The following is a 24636-nucleotide window of genomic DNA, read 5'->3' as shown; positions in this document are numbered from 1 at the left end:
GGTATCTACTGAAGAAATTATTTCTTTGTGGTCTGAGTTATTTAATTCCACATTTATGTCTTTCTGGAGCAGTACTGTGACCACAAATCCAGAGTACTGGCTAACCTGGAACCCTCTTCCCAGTATGCAGGACAGGGACATGTCTAAGTCCCTTTTGGATTACTCATTGAAGGTTTGTTGGCATAAAATAAAAGATGTTTGATGATAGTGGAAAAAAAATTTCTCAATGGATCTAGAAATAAACATTTATTCCTAAGATAGAGCAGTGACTAAATAGGTGATTGCAATACTTTATTTTCTGCAGGATGTTTATAAGTGTACTATCAAAAAAGGTGTTCCATCTGAAATGATTTGTGAAATTGAGTTAAAGTCAAAAGTCTTTTTTTTCCTAATTAAAACACTTTTTCTAGTTATAAAATATTTAAATTACAGGAATGTGTATATATAATATAGAATTCATTAGAAATAGTCACTCTTGGGTCGGCCCGGTGGCGCACTGCGCTAGTGCACCGCTTGGGAAGCGCGGCGATGCTCCCGCCAAGGGTTCGGATCCCACATACAGACCGGCCGCTCACTGGCTGAGCGAGGTGCGGGGGCAACACCGAGGGTTGTGATCCCGTTGCCGGTCCCGGTCCGGTGCGGGCGCAACACTGAGGGTTGCGATCCGTTGCCGGTCAGTAAAAAAGACAAAAAGGGGAAAAAAAAAAAAGAAATAGTCACTCTTTGCTATGAATACTTCTATTTGCCTATATCTTTATATTAAATACATAAACAAGAATAAGATCACTTTCTTTGTTCACAGAGACATCATGGAAATGTGTACATGTCATTCTAGCTTATTCTTTTTAAGTTCTTCTATTGTACTGATATGCCATAATTTATTTAATCACTTTCGTATGGACAAGTGTTAAGATTTCTTGCTCTTTTCCCCCCTTTCTTTAACATGCATAGCTGCAGTGACTATCCTTGTACACATCTCTGTCCATTTGTCTGAGTATTTCTGTGAGTTATTAGAATTAGAATTTAACCATTGGTCAAAGTGTCAACACATAAAAAACAAATTATAGCTGTTACCAGAATATCTAGGGAAGTGGATTTTGGTTTTTACTTTTTTAAATATGTGAGGAGCTGGTGAAGAGGGAGGTCCTGAAGTCCTGGACAACCACTGAAGATTTAGGATCAGAGCACAGTTTCACTTATTTCCTCGTATGCTTGCCACAGTAGGTGTTATAGTTCTAATTGTTGGCAGTCATCCAGTTAAAAAAAACATTTTAATTTATACTTTGATTACTTAAGATTGAACATCTTTTCATGTATTTATTGATCCTCTTTATTTCTTCTGAATTTTCCAATCATATTCATTGTCCATTTTTTAAAAAATTGGGTTGTTCAGCGTCATTTTATTATAGAAGATCACTTTTTTATATTATGGATATTAAACCTTTGCCCAACATATGGTTGAAAGTATGAGATATTTCTAGTTTTCTGTTATCTCTCAAGTTTGATTGTTTTCTTATAAGTCACATGGTTTTATGTTTTCTTTTCTAGTATGCCAGTGACTTCTACTTTCTGGCTTTGGTGTTATGCTTTAGAAATTGTCTTCCTTCAGCACTCTTAGAGTTAAAAACCACTTCCTGATAGTTTTTCTTTGTTTTTGTTTTACATTAAAATCAATTTCATCTGTATACTTTGTTTCATGAGGTGGGGATGTATTTTTTTGTTTGTTTTATACACACAGATCCAAAAACAGTATAATAAGACCATTTTTGACTAACTCATCCTTTTCACTCATTTGAAATGCCACCTTTATCATATAACTTATTCCTACAAATGTTCATGGATTTATTTTCAGGCTCTATTCTGTTCTGTTGCGCTGTCAAAATTGATTTATTATAAGACATTCCTCAAAGCCTTTAGTATTAAACCTTATGGATCCCCAAAAGTTGCATGGGGTATACAGAGTTTCCTTTTATTTGTATTTGGCCAGCTAACCCTTTGCTGTGGACAGCTATTACTATGTCCTAAGTATAAAAGTTTGGTAGACTTTGTCCCTGACTCTCACATTTGTCTTTCAACTCCTTTTGCTTCCTCCAACTCTCATCCTCCTGCAGTTTACCCCTGTCTCTACCACAAGAATGGTCTCCCTAGGTTTGAGGAATTTTCCTGTGTGTTGCAAAAGCACCCGTTGCGCTTCATTTCCTGGAGAATGGAGTCCACATTCCTTTAAGGCACACCTGACTCCATTCTGCTCTGCTGGTTCCATCTCTGGCTGGTGTTTATGTGTTCCAAGCAACCTGAAACTCTTTTTCTTACTCTCTTTCCTCTCTCTCAGGTGCCCCAGTACTGCTTGTTTAAATCATTTTAGTTTGTTTCTAAAAGTTACTTGACTCTTTTTTCATCCCTCAGGGCCCTGGCAGTCTTAGCAGAGCCATTTTCTCCAAGTGCTGCTTTGAAGTCTTGACTAGCAGCTGCAGAGCAACTCCCTGGGACGTGAGCGGCCTCCCCATCCTGTCCTCCTCGCATGTCACCCTGGGAGAGTGGGTTGAGAGAGCCCAGCAGCTCCAGGACATCAAGTTGGTGCTTTGGACCAACATGGCTATCCATTCAGTAGCAGAGTTCAGGTATTCCCCTCCCCCGGGGAGCAGAATGTAAAGCCCCTGTCTTTTCTTCAGAGTATGTAGCTGGGACTTGGTCAGAACCTGCTTCTATAAGTGGCTAGTTTTGGTGGATGAAAGCAAGGGCATTTTCTGTCTGGATCAGCACGTTTTCAGTTCATTACAGCGGCTACTATGAGCTGGCTAGTTCTTTTGTCAATTTTAAGCATATTGTGATCAAGAGGATGATGCTTAGAAAGCCATATAAGGTTATGTGAGAGTGGAAATCCACCTATAAATATTGACAGTGCAGTCTGTGGTTATCATTTCCTGAAAGAACGATGAAAAGGAGTTCTGTTTGATAGTGCGAGCCTTTAAGTACTTCCTCCTTTTCCCACAGACGCATGGATTCCCAGCTCCAGGGGCTGGTCCTGTACCGACATCTGGCAGGCCTCACAGAGCTGCTCCCAGAGCCCCAGCGGCAGGAGTACTTACAGAACTGTGAGCAGCTACTACTTGGGGACAGCCAGGCCTTCCAGCATGTGGGCCAGACTCTTGGGGACATGGCCAGTCAGGAGGCACTGCCCAAGGAACTGCTCTGCCTCTTGCTCACCTCTCTGCGCCACTTTTTTGGGGAAGGGGAGAGTAAGAGGAACCTGCCTGAGGCAGCCCAACGTGGGAGCCTCTGGGTGAGCCTTGGCTTGCTCCAGATTCAGACGTGGCTTCCCCAGGCACGCTTTGACCCTGCAGTGAAGAGGGAATACAAGCTCAAATATGCCAAGGAAGAGGTATGGGAAGCAAGGGTTGGGAGCATGGGTTCCTTCCCTGACTCGTGGATTTGCTTAGTTTATAATGCCTTTTACTGCTCCTTTTCGGTTCTCAGATCATCAAAAGGGATGATACTGCATAAGCTGCCTTATGACTTCCCAGGAGTCTGTTTTAAAGACTACATTTTCATCTTTGAGAGTTCCTCTGACTAAGCTCAGGCTCAGATGCTTCTGGCAATAGGTGCAATGGGCAGAGGTCAAGTAGGTAGAATTCCTGAGGCATTGTCAGAGAAATAGTGGTACGATTCACTATCCAGAGTCTACTGGAGCTAAGGGTTTTGAATAATTGGATGTGGATACGGTATAGTATCTATACCCTAGGAGTTTTGAACTTCTGGTGCTTATTATCTAAAACTCAAGAATCAGGTAGATTCAGATAATATGGTATCCCTTGTTATTTGAACCTCCAACCAGACTCAGGAACTGAATACATTAAGATAGTGTTATACTAGTACTACATTTTGAAGAAGGAAAATTATATTAGCTGGGGTGAAGGCTAAGCTGCTGTAGCAAAGAGACTCAGAAGTTCAGTGATATAATAAGGTAGTTTGTTTTAAGTAACAACTCTGAGATGAGTGGTCTCGGTTAATGGAGCAGAGCCACCTGCTTTTGGGTTGTTCAGGAACCCAGGTTCCTTCTACCTTATTGCTCTACCCACTCCCAGGGCATTGTGCTCACAAGCATGGTGATAGTTGGGACACAGCAGACCAGTTTCTTCCTTTTCTGTTAGCTACACCAGCTGCAGTGTGAGTGGAAGATCCGGAACTTGTCATCGCAGCTACAAACTGGCAGAGGCCTGGAAGATGAAGTCATTTTCAGTTACTCTCATCCTCACATCAGGTAATGCAGCAGAGTGATTATTTGTATTGGGGGTTTTGACTCTGACCTTTGCAGTGTAATTATAGTGTTAGTAGAGGTGATGATTTACATCTCTAAAATACATTGGCAATTACATCCCAAAGCCTTGGTTGTAGTGAGAAAAAATAAATACTCTGTGAAAGAAGTGGGAAGATATTCAGTGTGTGATTCACATTGGGCCAAGATGATTGAAGCCAGAACTTGGTGTCAACATGGAAGAAGTTGGGTGTGATGTTGTGCACTATATTTCTTTGCTACTCTTGGCTGTAGGTCTTTTGCCTTAAGAAATACAGTATAGGGCCGGCCCCGTGGCGCACTCGGGAGAGTGCGGCACTTGGGAGTGCAGAGGCGCTCCCACCACGGGTTCGGATCCTATATAGGTATGGCTGGTGTGCTCACTGGCTGAGCGCGGTGCGGGTGATACCAAGCCAAGGGTTGTGAACCCCTTACCCATCACGAAAAAGACAAAAAAAAAAAAAAGAAATACAGTATAGTATAGTAGATCCTGAATTCTAGTCCTTTTCCTAACCTTTGGCTTTAGACATTGGGTAGATCACTCAGTGCCTTTAAGCCTCAGTATTCATATCAGTAAAAGGAGGATAATTGTAGCACCTGCTCCACTGAGTTGTGGTGAGGCTTCAATGAGAGATGCACCTAAGCATTAACGTGTGTGGCACATGATAAATTCTCTTATAAGTGTTACCCATTTTCATTATAATTGTCAGTATTATCATCATATTATTCCTCAATGGCTTGTATGTCTTCTGTTTTTCTAGCTGAGGGCCCAATATACTGCTCTTCTTCTGATAGTATTTGCGTATTGTGTTAATTTGCCTTCAGGATGCTTCGCCAAAGGATCGATCAGCTGGAAAATTTAATCTGCAGCCTATCAAAGAAGCAGGCCTTCAGACCTCAGCTGCCTGCCTATGAGTCCCTGGTGCAAGAGATTCACCACTATGTCACCAGCATTGCCAAGGTCTCTGATGTTCAGGATCTGCTCATGCGGCTCCTGCGAGCCCTGCACATGGATGGGCCACGGTCTGCCCAGGTGACCCAGAGCCTTCTGAAGGAGGAGGCCTCTTGGCAGCAGTCACACCACCAGTTCAGGAAGCGGCTGCTGGAAGAGTATGCCCTATATCCAGACACTGTAACCCCACTGCAGGCATCTATCTTGCAGCTGCAGCATGGCATGAGGCTAGTGGCATCTGAGGTCCACGTCTCATTCCACAACAGCGTGGTCTGTGTGGACAGGCTGGGGGCCCTGACCACAGCCTTGTTGGCTTTCCCGTCAGTGGGTCCCACTTTCCCCACCCACTATGCTCATGCGGACTCTTTGTGCTCAGTGAAGTCAGAGGAGGTTCTGCGAGGCCTTGGGAAGCTTATCCTCAAGCCTTCAGGAGGAAAGGAGCTAGAAGGCAAGGACCAGAGACCCTGCCCCACCCGGGAGCAGCTACTAATGAATGCCCTCCTTTATTTGCGCTCCCATGTGCTATGCAAGGGAGAGCTGGACCAGCGGGCCCTGCAGCTCTTCAGACATGTGTGTCAGGTAAGCCCATCTGTGGGAGGCCTGCCCCACCTTCCTCCTGAGGAGAGCTGGGAGATGGATAGCAAGGTGGCCTACAGGACATTATCAGTGCCTAGTGGATGTAGAGACAGTGTGGTTATGGAGTGGCAGTCTCTTCTCTGTGCCTTTCTTTTTCCTATTTACTATGTTTTGGGGCCTTTGTCCCTCAATTTTTAAGAGATTATTTTAAAAACATTAGTGATATACACTGCAGATATTTTCTCCTAGTTCGATTGTCTTTTGCTTATGGTGATTTTGCCATGTAATTGTATCAGCTTTTATTAATATTAAGAAAATAACTTTTGTTAGTTTTTTTCCTTTATTAACAAAATTAATTTGTTCTCAGTGTAGACAATAAAGAGGATTAATATGAGCAAAATTTTCTAATAATTCTACCACTTAAAGCTATACAAACCCTGTTAACATATTGATGTGTCTCATTCTAGGTTTGTGTCTGTGTATGTATATGTGTGTTTATAGGTATCTGTAGATGTATGTCTGTGACACTCAAAAAGTAATTAAGTAATTTGTCCCACTGGTTTACAAATTGCTTTTAGTAACATCACCTTTTTAAATATGCGAATCGTAGCATAGTGACCCAACCTTTAACAGATGAAAGAGTTTCTGTGGTTGGGGTTAATTCTTGTCCCTCCATGGCTCCTGAGACATCTTTAACTTGCTAGAGCTTTGCAAAACATACAACAAACCACTAATGAAGTCCATACTATTTCCTAACTTGCTCTTTAAAAGATAACATATAGTGATTATTTCTGCCCCTTATGTTCTTCACCTGCATCATACTCAGTGACTGCCTAATTTTCTGTCATATGTGTATGCCATAAGCCGTTTAACTAATTTCCTATCTTTGAATGTTTACATTTATATGTAATTTTTTTACTGTTTTGGAAAAAAAATCCCACAGTAAATAGTCTTGCAGCTATATCTTTGGTACAAATTCTAGAGATCAGAATTGCTGGGACATGGATTAAATGCATTTCTTAGGCTTTTAATACAAATTGCCTTCCTGGATGGTGGATGCTCATTTCTTCAACCCTCAGCAATACTGGATGGTTGCTTAATTTACAGTTTTTGACAGTCTGAGGACCTAAAATCTTAGAGGTAGTAGGGGATTCAGGAAGTATCTGTGGTAAGGCATAATCCAGTTGTGCCTGATTAGTGCCCTTTGACCACCCAGCCCCCAGTCTGTTTTCCTTTCCTGAACCCCTTGAGGTCTCAGCCAAGTACAGTGTCAGTCTCGACCCCTGCATAGCCTGACTTTGGTACAAAGCACCATTAGCTCCTGACAGGAAGTTTCCATTAGCTCTACTATAGCAGGTTTTTACACCTTTTAAATTGTAACAAACACAGCAAGGGGGAGTTTAGGAAAACGTGGTTGCTGAAGATACACAGTTTGAAAACAAACTTATTTGTTCTCTATTACTTGGAATTAAAAAAAACTTGATCTGTTATCAAGAGATAACAGATCTTGCCTTTGTTCATTGTGAATGCCTCAGCAAAGGAGATCGTCTTCCTTTTGTGTGTTTGACTTTTCAGGAAATCATCAATGAGTGGGATGAGCAGGAACGCATAGCCCAAGAGAAGGTCGAGCGGGAAAGCAGCCTGTATAGACACAGGAGCAGGAGCTCCAGGACAGCCCTGAGTGAGGAGGAGGAGGAAGAATGGGAGTTCAGAAAACAGTTCCCACTGCATGAGAAGGTAGAGCAATGGTGGCAGGGTTTGTTTTGGAATGCATTCCCTGGATGCCACACACAGTCCATCCAAATGGCTTTGTAGTCTTTGTAATGTACCTTAACACATTTGAGTCCTACTTTGTTTTCTTGATTGTTCACATTCCTTTTTCCCTATTCCTTTACATATGATTAGAACCAGATTCTGATTTTTAAAAGTTTATTTGCTCTAATGCTATTTACAGGACTTTGCAGATATCTTGGTAGAACCAACACTAGAGGAGAAAAAAAGAACTGCAGATGGGCAAGAAGAGGATGCAGCCACAGACCCAGCTCTCCTCTCCCAGAGTTCAATGCGTGCGGTGATGCTCATACATCAGCAGTTGTGCCTCAACTTTGCTCGATCCCTCTGGTACCAACAGACTCTGCCGCCACATGAGGCAAAGCATTACTTCAGCCTGTTTCTGTCATGCTATCAGACTGGGGCATCTCTTGTGACACACTTCTACCCCCTGATGGGTATGGCAGTTTGCTTGTTATACCGTTGGAAAATCAAAGGCAGTAGATGAGATTGCTGCTTCTGGAACAATTAAAATCACAAATTCCCTGTTTTCACTTAATTCCTTATAGATGGAGTTTCTTTATCTTAAAGAAGTTAAACTCATTTTTAAAACTGATTTAAAATTCTGCAATAAGTCATGTTTTTTATTGTTTAATCATTTGGGGTGAAGGGTTAAGAAGATAAGGATATGAACTTAGTTAAAATGGTCCTTTTCCTCAGCATTGTTTTCACCATCCATGTAATAGCCTCAGTGCTTTTCAAATGAAATCATGTACTTTTGGGAGCAATCTGGGAACTCAGAAATTAATCTCACAGAATATGGTTTGATAGCAGACCTCATGAATTATTCCATGCAGGTAGGAAGGGGAGCTTTAAATTTCCTTTCAACTTAACCCAGAGCTACAAAAACGGGGGATTTGAATGCATCAAATCAAGCTCTGTACGCTCTTGTTTACACTTAAGCAATATCTGACTTCCTCTGTATATCCCAGAAACTAGAGAGCTTTTGGTAGCTACTGTGGTGTTAAGGTCAAAGGTTTTTAGGTCAGCATTGCTTTGAGGGAGAATGGCATTGAAATACCTATGTTGTTAGTCCCAATTAGCTTATCATTTCTGATGTCTTTGTAGCTTGTTGATAGATCAGCTTACTGAGTTCGTTGACTTTACTATGATCTTAATTTCACAGGAGTTGAGCTGAATGACCAACTCTTGGGCAGCCAGCTTTTGGCCTGCACCCTGTCCCATAACTCTTTCTTTGGGGAGATGACCTCAGACCTGATGGTGAAGCCTGATGGGCCCTATGACTTCTACCAGCACCCCAATGTCCCAGAAGCACGGCAGTGTCAACCTGTGCTTCAGGGTTTCTCAGAGGCTGTCAGTCAGTTGCTGCAGGATTGGCCAGAACACCCAGCACTTGAGCAGGTAGGGTTAGCTGGTGAGGAAAGATGGACTTCCCAAGGTACCTAATCTGCACTGAGGATATGGCCTCATGCCATCTACAGGGGCATTCACTTGCACATTTGTACATATGAACAAAGGTTTAAAGAACCCTATTTCAGTGAGATGCTATTCACCAACTGCGGGATCAACATACCAGTTTTGTATTTTTATTGTATAAATAATGTTTGGGGAATTCATTAATTTTATTTGTTGGTTGGGATTGCTGTCCAGAGATTAAAATGCTACTATGGTGCTCTGTTTATTCAGACACATACTTAAGAAAACCATGAGGCCCTTGGTATTTTAAGTGTACTAGAAATACACCTTGCTTTTATAAGATTTTAACTCAGACATTGCTCTGTGGTCTTCAGCCAATTTTATAACTCTTATTATATAATACAGGTAACTGTCTTATCAGACTTGATCTTATTTCTAGAATAATGCAGCAGATAAAGTGTTTATCTTGGTCAAGATCCACAGCCCTAGAAGTTTTCATTCATAATTTTCAGAGGTGCTTTAGAAGTGGAGAATTTGGGTGAAACTTTCTGTCAGGCCTCTCTTCAGTACCCTGTGACTTTTGGTCATTGATATTCCTGCTGAGATACACAAATCTTTATTTTTGTAGCTGCTGGTTGTAATGGACAGAATTCGTAGTTTCCCCCTTTCCAGTTCCATCTCAAAATTCCTGAATGGCTTAGAGATCCTTCTGGCAAAGGCACAGGTAAGATGATTCCCTCTCTCTTCCTTGTTTTGATTTATAGTCAACTGACAAAAGATTTACCTTATGGAACCTTTGTTGTTAGAGGGGAAGAAAGTTATAGCTTAGGTTGGAAAAAGATAAACATTCTTAGTTTTTCTTGCATGTGTTGAGATCAGAATAAGTGAAGCCGTTGCCCCCATGGTCGGGGAGAGCTGCGTCAACTCTTTTCGAGAGTGGGACATGGTGTCCACTAAGGGCTCACTCTGCCAGGAGGACTTCAGGCAGGCCTTTAATCTGGCCGAGTGCCTATTCATGTTGTCCCCCTCCATCCCCTCATAGCCTCTAGGGTTGGCTGATGCCTCCCCACTTGGCAGAAAGGGCCACGTGACTTTGTTCAAGTGATATAGCTAACAGCAGGAATTCAGACTCCAGTCTATAAATCCTGTGCTTTTTGCTTCCCTCTGAACTTAGCTGTACTGGAGTTTTGTCACGTGACCAGAAAGAACTTGAAGCTGGATACTCTGGATATAAACTCATTACTACTATTGGTAAAAGTTGTTTAAGGGCCCAGTAGTCATTCAAGAAAAGTCCAAGCTTTTCTTGAGGGGAGGAGGTGATTAGGAGATTGAATAATCACCATTGTTAATTTTGTCTTTGTTTCTTTAGGATTGGGAAGAGAATGCAAGTCGAGCTTTGTCTCTGCGGAAACATCTCGATTCGGTCAGTCAGATGATTATCCGGTGGCGTAAGTTAGAACTGAAGTAAGTTACTTTCCCTTCTCTTTCTGAACTGAGGTTGAGTTTCTAAGGTTTATGTCTATGATAGTTACACATAAATGTGCTTTTCAGTCCATAATCACAGAGTCTAAAGCAAGGCATTAAAATGATATTAATACAGGCTAGACAACAGCATACATTCTTAAGGCGGCAAGCTGAGTGGCTTCTCTATCCCCATTTGGGAGGAGAGAATAGTGAGCACTTCACTTCTGCTTCTGTGATTTCAAATATTTCAGGTAGTTTCCCCTAAATGCCTTCCTGGCCTCTTCTGTCATGTTTTAGCTGCTGGTCCATGAGTTTGGATAATACCATGAAGCGCCACACTGAGAAATCCACCAAGCACTGGTTCTCCATCTACCAGATGCTTGAGAAGCACATGCAGGAACAGACGGAGGAGCAGGAAGGTAACATCTGGCAGTATACTGCCTTCTTGTTTAGAGGTTCCAAGCTAAATTGAGGGCTGTGAAGTGTAGAATTCACTTGGCTCTCGTTTCTCTTCCCCTCACTGCTTTTACATGGGAGGCATCATTTGACTTCATGATATTTCTGAGAGGTCTGCCAAGATAGCTGTGTAATTCTTTTTTTATTGAATGAATAATAATGAAAGTTATAGAGGTGACTCATCCAAAGTCTGGAGGACCAGTCATACAATAAGGTTTCCTTATTCTCTCTGTCCATGAGACAAGTTAAAATGAAAGTTGCCTTCTTGGTAGGTGGTAGTGAACATGCCTGAGTTAAGTATTTCATTTCATACTTACAACAAGCACCTTATAATTCAGTTTCATAATTTGCTGTGAGTGTATTTAGCACTTACTCTGCGTGCCACAGTTATTTTTGAATTCACTCAGGATGTAACTGTGGTGCTTGCTTCAAAGCTTCACTTTAATTGTGGTCTCTACCTGATGGCCATTCCTCAGTTTATCCCGTAGTAGATTGCATGCACATTAGGAACAGGCTGTGATGGTTGAAGACAAATGCATTTTTCCTTTTTGAATCTCTAAAGATGACAAACAGATGACCCTGATTTTGCTGGTCAGCACATTACAAGCATTTATTGAAGGATCCTCCCTGGGAGAATTCCATGTGCGACTACAGATGTTACTGGTTTTCCATTGTCACGTCTTGCTGATGCCACAAGGTGAAGGAAAGGGTAAGGATTTTTTTCTTTACTTCTATTAGTGTACTGTTCAAATGGATTAGGCTTGAGTTCTTCACATGAGACAGGTATCTTCTTGCATACCAGGTTTTAAACAAGATACTTTTAGTCATCTTTAATGTGATTCACGTTAGATGTAGAGAACACTCAAAGTAAAGGGCAGACAGGTTATAAACAAAGCACTGACTAGTGAACTCTGGCAGAAATAAATTGCCAGATGACAATCTGGGGAACTAGCATGTTGAGGCAGCACATCTTTCTGTCTAGACACTGCATATGTCCTGCTATGCTGCTGCTTGATCCATGCCATTATTAGATTCTTTGATCTAGTGAAAGCACTGCCATAGATCAAGAACAACACATAAAACTGCCTACTGCCAATTACTATCCCATTTGGGATAAAACTGTCACTGTAAAATGAGTGTAGATTATACATGAGTTAGCATTTAAGGTGAATCTCTTAATATGCCATCTTTTAAAACAGGCTTCAATTCTGCTGATTTTATAAGGTATAGAGAAAGAGTTTGAAATTATGATTTTAGCAGAACCTCTGAGTATAGCATCTTCAAGAATAAAAGTGCAACCAAAAAAATTGTCACAAGTGGAAGGGAAAAATAGGGGAGTGTTGACAGCCTGCTTCTTTGGAAACTGCTAAGCTCGGACAGGCTCCCTAAAAGGCCTTGGTGTCAAGAGTAGTGAGGAAGGATCACCGAAATGTGAAGCCTGCAGGTGGCGCCAGCAGCACATGCAGCAAGTGTGGTGTTTTTGTTTCCTTTTTATTTCTTCCAGATTCACTTTGCAGTGTGCTGTGGAATTTGTACCATTATTACAAGCAATTCTCTGACCGAGTCCAGGCTAAAATTGTGGAACTTCGTTCTCCCCTAGAAAAAGAACTTAAAGTAAGATGAACAGCTGTCATCATCACCCTTGGGAGATCAAAATCAGCAAGTTCTTTTTCTTTAGTTCTGTTCTTTTATCTGCTTAACAGTGAGGCAGGGGCTGAGGGGAATGGAGCAAGCATTGCAATGGCCAGGTAGGGTGGCGAGATTTACACTGGCTGCATTGTTGACCCGACCGAGTGTGTGGGTGTCCGTGGAGTGGCCCCTGTCAGAGGCTCCTTAGAGGGTTTGCCACAGAAGCCTGTTTGTGCTCCCTTGGTCTTGCCTAGGCTCAGCTTCTGCCTCAGAGGTGTGCTGTGTCGTGTTGGTCCATCTGCCATTGAGGCACCATGGAGTTAACAGGGTCCTCACTTTTGGATGCTCTCAGTGGTTATGGAACCAACCCTGGTATATGGGACATGACTAACTTCAGTGGTTTCTTAGCTGGAGTACGTATTAAGTGACCTGTCTATTGCAGCAGCACTCTTTGTCTGTTTTCTTTGAGACAAACACACAGTTACTCTTTTAGGCATGTTTTATTTCTTCACTGACACACAGTCCTGTGTTTGGGATGGAGTGGGCTCTGGTCTTTGGCAAACAGATGATCTAGAAGGAAGCAGAATAATACTAGCTTCATAAAGCCATTCCTTGACCTTCATTTATCATACAGGAGTTTGTGAAGATATCCAGGTGGAATGATGTCAGCTTCTGGTCCATTAAACAGTCTGTGGAAAAGACACACAGGTAATTCATCTTTTAAAATGGGGGTGACCAAAACGCAGAATTTTGTGTGGTAAGAAACAAGACTTCGTTGTTACTGTGGCCTGACTTAATACAAGTGCCTGGAACTTCTAGAGAAAATCTACTAGATTGTTTTTGTGTGGCTTTTCAGTACCACTCTTGCTACCCAGAGCAAAGTCTACCTTCAGGAGGAAGTGGTGTGCCTTGAGATGAAGCAGGCTGTGTGCTCCAGAAGGGCTGGGTTGAGTCTCCTGCCACCTACTAGCTGTTTACCTTGACTAGAGTATCCCACCCTTCCTGGCTTCAGTTTTCTCTTCTAGAAAAGGGGAATACAATGCCTGCCATACTTTTCTCTTTAAAAAAAAATGATTATGAATACCTACAGAGGTCATTGTATACAAAAGGTAGAGGTTGTTAAGTTATTGGCACATGAATTAATAATGTATTTTTTATATTTTTTGATTTTCCAATCCAATTTTTTTCTTATATCTGTCATTACCTGGGGTCAGGACCCTCTTTAAATTCATGAAGAAATTTGAAGCTGTCCTCAGTGAACCTTGCCGTTCATCCCTGGTGGAGAGTGACAAGGAGGAACAGCCTGACTTTTTGCCCAGGCCACCACAGGAAGCCACGAGCAAGACGTCTCCCATTCAGAGTCTGAACAAGGCACTGAGGGAGACCCTGTTAACCCGGCCAGCAGCTGGGCAGGTATGTACTAGCTTGTGAGACAGTGCTTGCTTATTCCTTAGCTAGTCAGGTGTCATCTGTCTTTGTGTAAGCGGTGTCCTGGGAACTAGGCAAGGAAATGCGTTTGAAATCTTGTTCTTTGGATATATATAGCATTTATTGTTTGACTGTCTCTGCTGCATTGATCCTGCTGCTAAAAGTTTAATGACAGCCTGTGTAAGATATAACCATCATGCTTACCTGTGAACATTTCATCCACTTATGTGGGAAGATTTGAAGTTTAAGAATATGCCTTGAAGCTGCCTTTGAGCTACCACGTGAGGAAGCTTGCAGAAGGGATGAATGTGTGCAGTGGTATGCTGGTTGTAGTGATTTCTGATTACTGTGCTATACATACTCCCATTGTGGCCAATTTAAAGCACAAACAGCAACGTACAGTTGGCTTGTAAAATTTCTGAAAAGTTAGCAGTGATCGAGATCTTGTGTGAGTTGTCTGTTACAGGATAGATATTTCTGCTTCATATCCTTTGCTATGAGGAGCTCCAGGATTAGGGAGCACTGTTCAAGGGAGTAATCATTTTTGCCTTCTTATGGTATTTCTGGCTGTGGGGTTCACAGATTTAGCAATGGAGGTCCTCAAGCTATTTTTAGTATTTCAGTAGTCCAGAAAGCAGAATAGAAGCTGAGCACATAGCCCTAATATGGCTGCACAGATTGATATGGCTGCCATGTTTATTTTCTTTTGACTGAATTCATCAGCTCACTGCTTCTGTCATTCTGATCAAAATTTTGATTTGCTAATAATGACAGTGTAGGAATTTTAGGGAGTTTTTCACAGAAAAAAATAATGAAAATATGCCCCTCATGGATGAAAGTTCTTTCCTTCATCTGATATCTGAATTTCTGATATTTGAACCGTTAATCAGGAATTGGAGCATCGGGGAGTTGGTAAGTAGAATTTGGGGACCAGTTTTGCCTTGCTTGTGTGTCTGAGAAACACAGTCTGGCTCAGCACCTTAGGGGCAACAGTTACGTTATTCATTCTGCTGTGTTCGTAGACTTCTAGAACCAAAGTTTCCTTGTGGCTGGCATAGAAAGCATAGCTGGATAGGGGGGTGGTGTGGGAGTTCCTTCTATTACAGTGACCTTATATGAGTAACAATTTTCTAAATATCCATAGTACATGCCTATTTTACCTTTAGTGATACGACATTTGTTCTCATGAAACTTCAGAGATGGTGATAATTTTATATTTGGTGGGCTAGGTGTATATGCATGTGCAGCATTTAAATTTAGCACCCATGCAGGATAAAACTTATTGTCATCCTCAGTAGCAAGACTAACCTGTGTTCTGTCTCATAGGCCATGACTCCAGAACAGTATCAGGGTATTGCTCCTTTCCCCTTGGAGGGGGAGCTTCAGCGTCGCTTGCCAAAGCTCATGAAACGGATGAGGAAGATGTGCCTGGTGATCATCAAGGAGAGTCCCCTGCCTCATCTAGTGGAGGGTCTCGATCAGTTCATTGGTGGGTGCCAGCAGCTAGGGCAAGGGTGGGACTTGCACTCTGTTTTCCCACGTGGCCCAGGAGGGATGGGAATGTGGTACCTATGTCCTTCGTCGACACAGTGTTGAACAGTTAATTGAATAAGCAAGTGGGCTAAAAACCAGCAGAACCCAGGCACAGGAGCCACTTGAGAACCCACAAACTGTCGTAGTTTTCATCTTGTCATCCTCTCCTGTAAACTAGTCATACGTTATGCCATTTTCTATGATAGCCTTGTCTACACCAGTTCTTGTTGGTTGGGGACATGGGGAGAGGGGCATGGAGATTGATTTCCAGGAGTCTCCAAACTGTCTCTCCCTGTCAGAATATTGTCTCCCTTGAATAAAAGGAAAAGGAAGATTCATCCACAGTCCTCTTTGCTCTCCTCACGTCAGAGAGGTGTAGCAGTTTCATTTCCCAGGCTGTTTTTGCTTGGGGAAGATGAGAACAAAGATCCACTCTGTAGTAAAACAGCAATGATTAGGGAAGGAAATCCAGAACCTAATAGATTGTTTGGGCCTTTGGCAGCCTTTTACCACCTCACTCTTTTTTTTTTTTAATTTATAAAGAAACAAAATTTATTTATTTATTTATTTATTTATTTAATTTTTTTTTTTTTTTTTTTTTTTGGTCTTTTTTTCGTGTCCGGCAACGGATCGCAACCCTCAGTGTCGCGCCCGTACCGGACCGGGACCGGCAATGGGATCGCAACCCTCGCTGTTGCTCCCGCACCTCGCTCAGCCAGTGAGCGGGAACCGGTCTGTATGTGGTATCCGAACCCTCGGCGGGAGCGCCGCCACACTCCCAAGCGGCGCACTGTAGCAGTGCGCCACCGGGCCGGCCCAGAAACAAAATTTATTTCTTACGGTTTTAGAAGCTGGAAAGTCCACAGTTCAGGGGGTGCATCTGATAGGGCCTTTCTCTTGGTGGGAACTCTCTTACAGGGTCCTGTGGTCACAGAGAGTGTCACGTGGCAAGAGAATATCAAGAGCAAGCAAGCTAACCTGCTCACTGACTCTCCTTGTAAAGCCATCAGAACCACACCCATGATAGCTCCAGGAATGGATCAGTCCATTCACGAGGGCGTAGTCCTCACCTCTCAAAGGCCTCACCTTTCAAGTATCATAATCGGATTTCACACCCTCTTAACACTGTTACAAGGGGGGGTTAACTTTCCAACACTTGAACTTTTGGGGGACACCCTTGATCCATAGCAAGCTGTGCCTTCAAAATCCCTCCAGGATTTCATCCTCCTCCACCATGTCCTGCCATCACCCCAGTCCAAGACACAATATCTCTTCTGGATCAAAGCAATGCCCTCCTTGCTGGTTTCCCGGTGCCCATTTCTGCCTGCATGCGTCCTCCTATAATCTGTTTTCAATGCAGCAACTAGAGCAATCAAAGTGTAAATCTGATCACATCATTCCCCTGCTCAAAACCATCACTAGCCTCTCTTCCATCTCAGAGGAAAAGCCAACATGTTCAGAAGGACATCTGCTTTAACTCTGACTCCATTCTTGCCATGCTCTCTCTTATGCTCTCTATTCCAGCCACACTGGAGTCTTTGCCGTTCATCTCCCAGGACAGGTGCCCACTCTCCTCCCTCTACTTTCAATTCTCTTCCCCTAGATATCAGTTTGGCTCATTCCCTCACTTCATCTTCTCACAGAGGCCTTTCCTGAGCAGTGTTGGGAAATTGTCACACACACACACACTGCTTTTCCCCATCCCTGCTTAATTTTGAGTGATAGATATGTATCTCATATGTATCATGTATGTTTATTTATACATATACATTTAATACATATATACTATATATTTTTAAAATTTATTTTATTCATAGCCTAATTATCCCTACTGGAATATAAGCTCCACGAGAGTGGTGTTATTTTGGCTCCCTTCCTTCACTGCTGTTTCCCCATTACTTACAATGCTAGGTGCATAGTAGGTGCTCAGTAAGTGTTTGTTGAATGAATGCATGGACAGTGTAATAATGAATGAGAAACACTGAGAAGAAAACAAGTAAGTAAATCATGAAAGGTGTTGCTTTGTGTTGCTTCACCCCCCACCGATTTGTCACCCCACTTCCCCTGGGTGACGGAGACGCAAAGGATTCCTCAAAGCCCATCTCTACTGAGCAGTGAGAAGTCCCAAAGTGGTTAACTTTCCTGGGACTCTCCAGCAAGAGGGATCCCTTCCTTGGGAAAATTAACGCTGAATTGGGGTTCTCTTCCTACATTTATTTTCCAGACCAGGAAGTTACAGGAAGAGAACAAAGGTGGGGTTATAGTTTAATGGTATAGGCTGGTAACTTTCAGTGAAACAAGCCAGATGACATTCCAGTAAGGCTATCAACAAAAGCTTTCATCTTAACAAACATTCCTTCTCACTCAAGCAGTTTCTCAGTATTTTTACATAATAATCAATAATTAGTCTGTCTTTGAGCCAGCAACCTGCTGTGCCACAAATCTTTATCTCACACCAGAGACTTATAGCCTGAGGAAAATTTCCTGTCCTTGCAAGGTCAATATTTGAAACTGCAAGACTTTGGAAAACCAGGCCCTGTGAAGTACATATGCTTTATAGTGTATTCCACGTAAAGGTTTTTCAGGGGAGGTTAGAATACCACCTCCCTTTTACCATGTACCCCAGGGAGCATGCTGTCAGAGTGAGGCTGGCCTTCCTTTAATGAGACTGCAGTATGAACTCAAGCTGCTCTTTATTTTTAAAACTTGTTAGGATAATGGCCTACTCTCCATTGCTCAAGTTGCCCTGAGCCTGAGGATGAGGGTGAGTGAAATACAGATCCACATGCCTTTCCTGGAAAGGGCACATGAGCTATGTGATGTAACACTTTTCCTCCTCTCCTCTCTCTCATGGTGTCAGTATGATGTGTACGGTACGCTTGCTCTCATCTGGTGATTGCCTGTTATTTATTTGTCTGCTAGGGCTGCCTTAGCAGAGTACCACAAGATGGGTGGCTTAAACAACAGAAATTTACTGTCTCAGTTCCATAGGATAAAAGTCCAAGATTCTGAGGGCTTTCTCCCTGGCTTGCAGATGGCCACCATCTCACTGTGTCCTCACATGGTCACTCTTCCATCTGTGCATTCTCTGTGTCCTAATCTCTTCTTTTAAGCACTCCAGTCATACTGGATTAGGGCCCACCCTCATTTTATTCAATTACCTTTGTAAAGGTCTTAAATGTAGTCAGATTTTGAGGCACTAGGGGGTTAGGACTTTAACATTTGAATTTGGGGGGGCACATGACACTGCTGTGACAGGTTGGCAGCACCCTTGTGTTATAGATACCCATATGTATTCAGGAAGGCAGCATGGTGATATGGCATGGTGTTTGGGCTTTGAAGTGGGTAGGCCAGGGCTCAAGTCTTGGTTCATTCACTTGTTAGCTGAATGGCCTTTAGAAAGTGACTAGAGCTCTCTGAGCCTTTCTTTAAAGTCTGTAAAATGGGGCTGGCCCGGTGGCGCACTGGAGAGTGTGGCGCTCCCGCCGAGGGTTCGTATCCCATGTGGAGACCGGTTCCCACTCACTGGCTGAGCGTGGTGCGGGCGCAACACTGGGGGTTGTGATCCCGTTACCGGTCAGTAAAAAAGACAAAAAGGAAAAAAAAAAGTCTGTAAAATGGGGCTGGCCCGGTGGCGCACTGGAGAGTGTGGCGCTCCCGCCGAGGGTTCGTATCCCATGTGGAGACCGGTTCCCACTCACTGGCTGAGCGTGGTGCGGGCGCAACACTGGGGGTTGTGATCCCGTTACCGGTCAGTAAAAAAGACAAAAAGGAAAAAAAAAAGTCTGTAAAATGGAGCTACAAATAAGTGCTGCTGAAGTGGTGCAGATTAAAAACATTTTACAAGTGCCAGCTGCAGTGCATGAACTCAATACATACTGTATTTATTAGAAATTTCCCTCAGGTGATTAAAATTTCTAGTGTGATACTGAACATAGCTGGTGCTCAATACATGCTTTTTGCTTGATTGATTATAAAACTCCTCAATAAAAAATAACAACCACTTTTGTTTGAGTTATTTATTTTCAAGAGATGTGAAATCCCATGTGTTCTTATTTTTCTGTTAGAGTGCATCTTGACCAGTTTAGTTCAAAAACGTATTGCAAATTTACCAAATGCTAGGGAGTATGTTAGATATCCCAAATATAAAGATGAAGGGTACCTGGTCCTCATTCCTCAAAAGATCTTTGGTATTGGATAGCTTAAACACATTTGTAAGCCCCTGGGATTTTTGTATTTCCCCAACAGGTGAAGTGATTTCCTCTGTGAATGAGCTGCAGAGCTTAAAGGTGGAGCCCTCTGCAGAGAAGGAGAAGCAGCGCTCTGAGGCCAAGCACATTCTCATGCAGAAGCAGCGAGCTTTGTCAGACCTCTTTAAACACCTTGCAGAAACTGGTAAGGTGCTCGCTTAAAATCCAATGAAGTATAATCACCAACTTTTAGGGGAGAAAAACAACATGGGGCGAATTCTAGAGACAGTTGAGATGGTGGAAAACAGAAGGTGGCAGGCAGGGTTTTGAAATGTCATTCTAAGAGTTCTGGTCACACACAGGAAAATGCTATGATGAACCATTTATCGTTCCCAAATATTTTCAATTTTGTAATGAGGTTTCTTAGAATTTTAAGTTTTCATTGCCATATGTTGTACAGCACCCACCCTTCCTCATAATACAGAGAGCAGTGCTTCTCAAACTTTAACGAGCAGGCACATCACCTGCAGGATCCCACTAAAGTGCAGATGCAGATCCTGTTTCGGTTGGTGTGAGGTAGGGCCTAGCTCCAGGCCAATGCTGTTCATAGGACTTTGCTTTGAGTAGAAGGGCGCGGGGGGCACATCTATTCTCACTTGAGTTTCTTGCTTATGTGAATATTACTTATTTCCTAGGTTTGTCATATCGTAAAGGTCTTGCCTGGGTCCGTTCAAAAAACCCTCAAGAGATGCTTCATCTTCACCCATTAGATCTCCGGAGCGCATTGTCGATAGTCAGCAGCACTCAGGAGGCTGATTCTAGGTTTGTTCTTTTTGAATTATAAACGGAACAAGTCATTTAAGCCTCCCTGTCTTCATTTGCCAAAATGGGGATAGCAGTACCTCTCTGGCAGAGTTGTTGTAAAGGTTAAGTAAGATGCCATTTATAAAAGTGCCTGGCTCAGAATCTGGCACATGATGAATGTTCAGTAAAGTGTTCATTTTCTTCTTTCTTTTTTCTTTCCTCATATTCACCTCTCCCATTCTTCTTTTTTTTTTTTTTTTCTTTTGTCCTTTGATCTTCCTGAGGTCTGCTCACTTGATTTGAATGTGCAGGTTGAAATCTGTGAGCAATAGCCACCTTTTTAGCTGCTCCTTATACATATACCCCTTATAAGTTCTAATGTATTCTTGAATTTGAGAGCCCCTAAACTTTTGAGACAGACAGCTACTTCTATGTTAATAGCCACAGAGGAAGTTGTTGTAAATGATGATTTGCATGGTCTGGGTACAGCACACATTTGTGTTTTGTTTGCTCAGTGGCCCTTCCAGGACTTTGAATTTGAATTCAACACAACATTGTAAAAAAGGGAAATTTTACATGAGCATTCTGGATTTTCAGTTTTTCAGGAAAATTTTTGCAGTGGACTTGCATTCCCATTTGGTCGATGGTTGTAGCTGAGTAGTGGTGTCCTCTTGACAGCACACATGCTGTCCAATTAATGCTAGTCCTCACCAGTCCCTGTGGCTTCCTCTGTGTTGAGGTTAGCTGTCACTGCCATGTATCATTTTGTGCATGGCTGTCCTCAGTCATTGATGTTATCTGCCTGGCTCCTGTAAGCACCAGAATTTATGACCCCTAACCCTCTACTGCTGAGGTGGTTATGAAGATTTCATTGAGGAATTATGTCATCATCATCATTTGTTTCCCCACTGTACTTCCATTGCTAAGTACAATCATCTCTCAGTATCCATGGGGGATCGGTTCCAGGGTCTGTGGATACCAAAATCCATGGATGCTCAAGTCCCTGGTATGAAATGGTATAATACTGTATTTGCATATAACCTATGCATATCTTCCTGTATACTTTAAATCATCTCTAGATTACTTATAATACCTAATACAATATAAATGCTATGCAAATAGTTGTTACACTGTATTGTTCAGGGGATAATAACAAGAAAAAGAGTCTGCACATATTCACTATGGATAGTTTTCTTCTCCAAATGTTTTTGACCTGTAGTTGATCAAATCTATGAATGCAGAACCCACATAAATGGAAGGCTGACTGTATACAATTCATCCTTTGTATAAAGGACTAAAGAGTGCCTGACAATGAGTTCTCATAGAAATAAATTTCTTCAGACTGTTGACTTTTGGCTGTGGCCAAATATACCAATCTCTGAGTCTTTAGTATCTGGGGCGGGAGATTGTGGTTTTAACTAAGTAAATAATGTTAATTTCCTTTCCAGGCTGCTTACAGAAATCTCATCTTCGTGGGATGGGTGTCAGAAGTATTTTTATCGCTCTCTTGCACGGCACACCAGGCTTAACACAGCCCTAACAACTCCTGCCAAGGTAGAGTGATAGAACATGAGATCGCAGGGGCCCAGGGAAAGCTCCTATTCTGTTCATCCCAGGGCAGCATTCTCAAATGTTAAGTGATAACAGCCTATTTGTGAAAGTGAGTGAGCCTTTTGCAGAGCATCATTACACTTAAAATATAAATCAGAGTAATTTTGTGCTAAATCAGAGAGCATCCTATTATAAATTCTGTTACACACAATTGCCAGCAGGACCAAATGTATAAGAAAAATTATGGAAGAAATAATTCAAATTGAGAGTGCCACCTTCAAGTCTTGTGAGTTGAGAAGACCACTCATGTCCAATTTTAGTGTTAAACCTAGTTCCTGTTGATGGAATATCAATGATCTGTGGAAGCATAATTTGGGAACCCCTGCTGAAAAAGGTGAAGGTGTCCCCTCTAGAGTGCAGCAAATCCAAAGCTTATAGAAGCAGGGGATTCTTCCCCTGCAGAATACTTCATAAAACAGCTTTCTCGGTGTTTGTTTGCAAGCGACACCTTCAGGATGCTTTTCTTTCTCCCTCTGCCAGGAGATGGGCATGGGCAATGTTGAGCGGTGTAAAGGGTTCTCTGCACATTTGATGAAGATACTCATCCGACAGCGGCGTTCCCTGACCACGCTGACTGAGCAGTGGATCATCCTCAGGTATCAGCTTTTGTGGCATGAGTTAGGAAGAACTGTATAAGGTAGCTCAGAGTTGCTGCACATGGCGAGAGGAGTTAAGACCTGCCCTCAGTTGTGAAATGAGTTTGAGGCCCAGGCGGAGTTTCTCTTGGCTCTGCCCCTTGCTTCTGGTGATATGCCTGTGGTCCCCCCTCTCCCCCTGTGCTCTGGTCACCCCTCCTGGGAGAATAGGGGTCAGGGAATGAGTTTGGGGTTGGGTCAGACAGTGCAAATTATGAGGAGTGAACTACACCTGGGCCTGGAATGAAGACAGACATTCATTGCTGAAAGTCTCTCTTGGCTGATAGATTGGGTTTCCAGGCATCTGAGTCACTGCGCACAGATCAGATTTGAGTCTGCTTCCATAAGTTAGGTTTTTGGAGTCCCAAAGTAGCAATTTGCTGAGCCATACATGCATACTGCTCAATGGAAACAAATAACTAAAAGATAAGGACAGTTAGGAAGGCTGTCATGATCTGTTGAGTAGATTCTTGGCGGAGGGATAGTATTTCCAGACTCTAATCACTTTCACTTCAGCTTTTTCTACTACATTCATTAGGGCTCATGTAGCAAAGTACACAGTTCATTTACTAGATAGTAGTAGTCGAAACCACTGCAGTGGTATGATTGTGTTGGACGTGAGAGGGCTCTAAGGGTCAGGCGGTAAGCAGGTTGTTTTGATACCTCTCCTGAAATACCGAAGGATGTGTTTAAGTACTTTGGGAGGCATTTAAAAAGATTTCTTACCTATCTGCAGGATCTTTCCTTCTTCATTACCTGAAAAAAAGCCCATGTTTAGCAACACACAAATGAGTTTACTGTTAAAACTAATATGATGACATGGTTTAAGATGCCAGTGTGTTTTTTCCATGGGTTTCTCTGCACAGGAACCTCCTCAGCTGTGTGCAGGAGATTGACAGCAGGCTGACAGGGCCTCTGGTCTACCCTGTGGCCTTCCCTCCTCAGGATGGCTTGCAGCAGTGGACAGAGCGGCTGCAGCACCTGGCGATGCAAAGCCAGATCCTGCTCGAGCAGCTCTCCTGGCTGCTGGAGTGCTGCCCCAGTGCAGGGCCATCTCCAGGCCTTGGCAATGCCCAGGTGCAGGGTCAGCCTTCTGCCCCCGACCTGGGAGGACCAGAACTAACCAAGGGACGGCTTCTGGACCTAATTCCTTCTGAACTGAGCTACCCGTCCCCAGTTCCTGGAAATCAGCTGCCTTCTGGTTGCCGGATGCGGAAACAGGACCAACTTTGGCAACAGTCAACTACAAGATTAACAGAGATGCTGGAAACCATTAAAGCAGTGAAAGCTGAAGTCGACAGAATTAGACAGCAGTCGTGTGAGACTCTCTTTCATTCTTGGTACGTGTGTCTATGTTTTTACTCTTCTTCTGTGTGCTTGGGTGCTTATTCAGAATTTAGTAATGGGATAAAATTAGGAAAAGAATGATGCTTCAGTGTGTACATTTTAGTGGTTGGAGGGAGGTGTGTGTGTGTGTGTGTTGTAGCCCCTTCCTTTCAACATTGTGGCATTTCTGTTATAGGACAGATTTTGAAGTTTGCTCTGCTGGGCTGAACTGCCTGTCTCAGATGTCAGCTCATTTGCAAGGCCTGCAGTCCTTGTTCATTCTTCCAGGGATTGAGGTTGAGCAAACAGACCCACAAATGGCATTAGTTGAAAGCCTGGACTATGTAAGAGGAGAAATCAGTAAAGCCACGGATGAGTTTACTACCTGGAAGACACACCTACTCACTTCAAGCAGCCAAGGAGGTAAGTAAAGACTCTTGTATAGTAAGGGAGTAAAAGTTCAATGTAGAAATGGTACATTGTAGGTTTAAGTCTAGTGATTCTAAAGCCACATTACATTTTCTTCTAGAT

At 42.8% G+C, this 24636-nt stretch overlaps 1 protein-coding gene across 1 annotated transcript in view; it reads left to right on the top strand.

Moving 5' to 3' along the window:
- The window catches only part of MDN1 (MDN1, midasin homolog (yeast)), a 157329-nt gene that overhangs the window by 106342 nt on the left and 26351 nt on the right, over positions 1-24636 (top strand). Inside the window, exons 59-80 of the mRNA XM_008567220.1 lie at positions 2-172; positions 2407-2621; positions 2995-3382; positions 4152-4261; positions 5120-5825; positions 7398-7559; positions 7777-8050; positions 8779-9014; positions 9658-9753; positions 10399-10493; positions 10791-10912; positions 11512-11658; positions 12454-12563; positions 13213-13286; positions 13793-13991; positions 15333-15495; positions 19788-19934; positions 20425-20551; positions 21982-22087; positions 22625-22740; positions 23646-24119; positions 24302-24528. Of these exons, the coding sequence (XP_008565442.1) occupies positions 2-172; positions 2407-2621; positions 2995-3382; positions 4152-4261; positions 5120-5825; positions 7398-7559; positions 7777-8050; positions 8779-9014; positions 9658-9753; positions 10399-10493; positions 10791-10912; positions 11512-11658; positions 12454-12563; positions 13213-13286; positions 13793-13991; positions 15333-15495; positions 19788-19934; positions 20425-20551; positions 21982-22087; positions 22625-22740; positions 23646-24119; positions 24302-24528 (4465 nt within the window). The remainder of the gene's footprint in view (position 1; positions 173-2406; positions 2622-2994; positions 3383-4151; positions 4262-5119; positions 5826-7397; positions 7560-7776; positions 8051-8778; positions 9015-9657; positions 9754-10398; positions 10494-10790; positions 10913-11511; positions 11659-12453; positions 12564-13212; positions 13287-13792; positions 13992-15332; positions 15496-19787; positions 19935-20424; positions 20552-21981; positions 22088-22624; positions 22741-23645; positions 24120-24301; positions 24529-24636) is intronic.

The sequence above is a fragment of the Galeopterus variegatus genome, unplaced genomic scaffold (genome assembly GCF_000696425.1).
Source record: "Galeopterus variegatus unplaced genomic scaffold, G_variegatus-3.0.2 Scaffold305, whole genome shotgun sequence".
Classification (NCBI taxonomy): domain Eukaryota; kingdom Metazoa; phylum Chordata; class Mammalia; order Dermoptera; family Cynocephalidae; genus Galeopterus; species Galeopterus variegatus.
The sequence above is the reverse complement of the archived record's forward strand: the minus strand, read 5'-3'. Positions and strand labels throughout refer to the sequence as shown.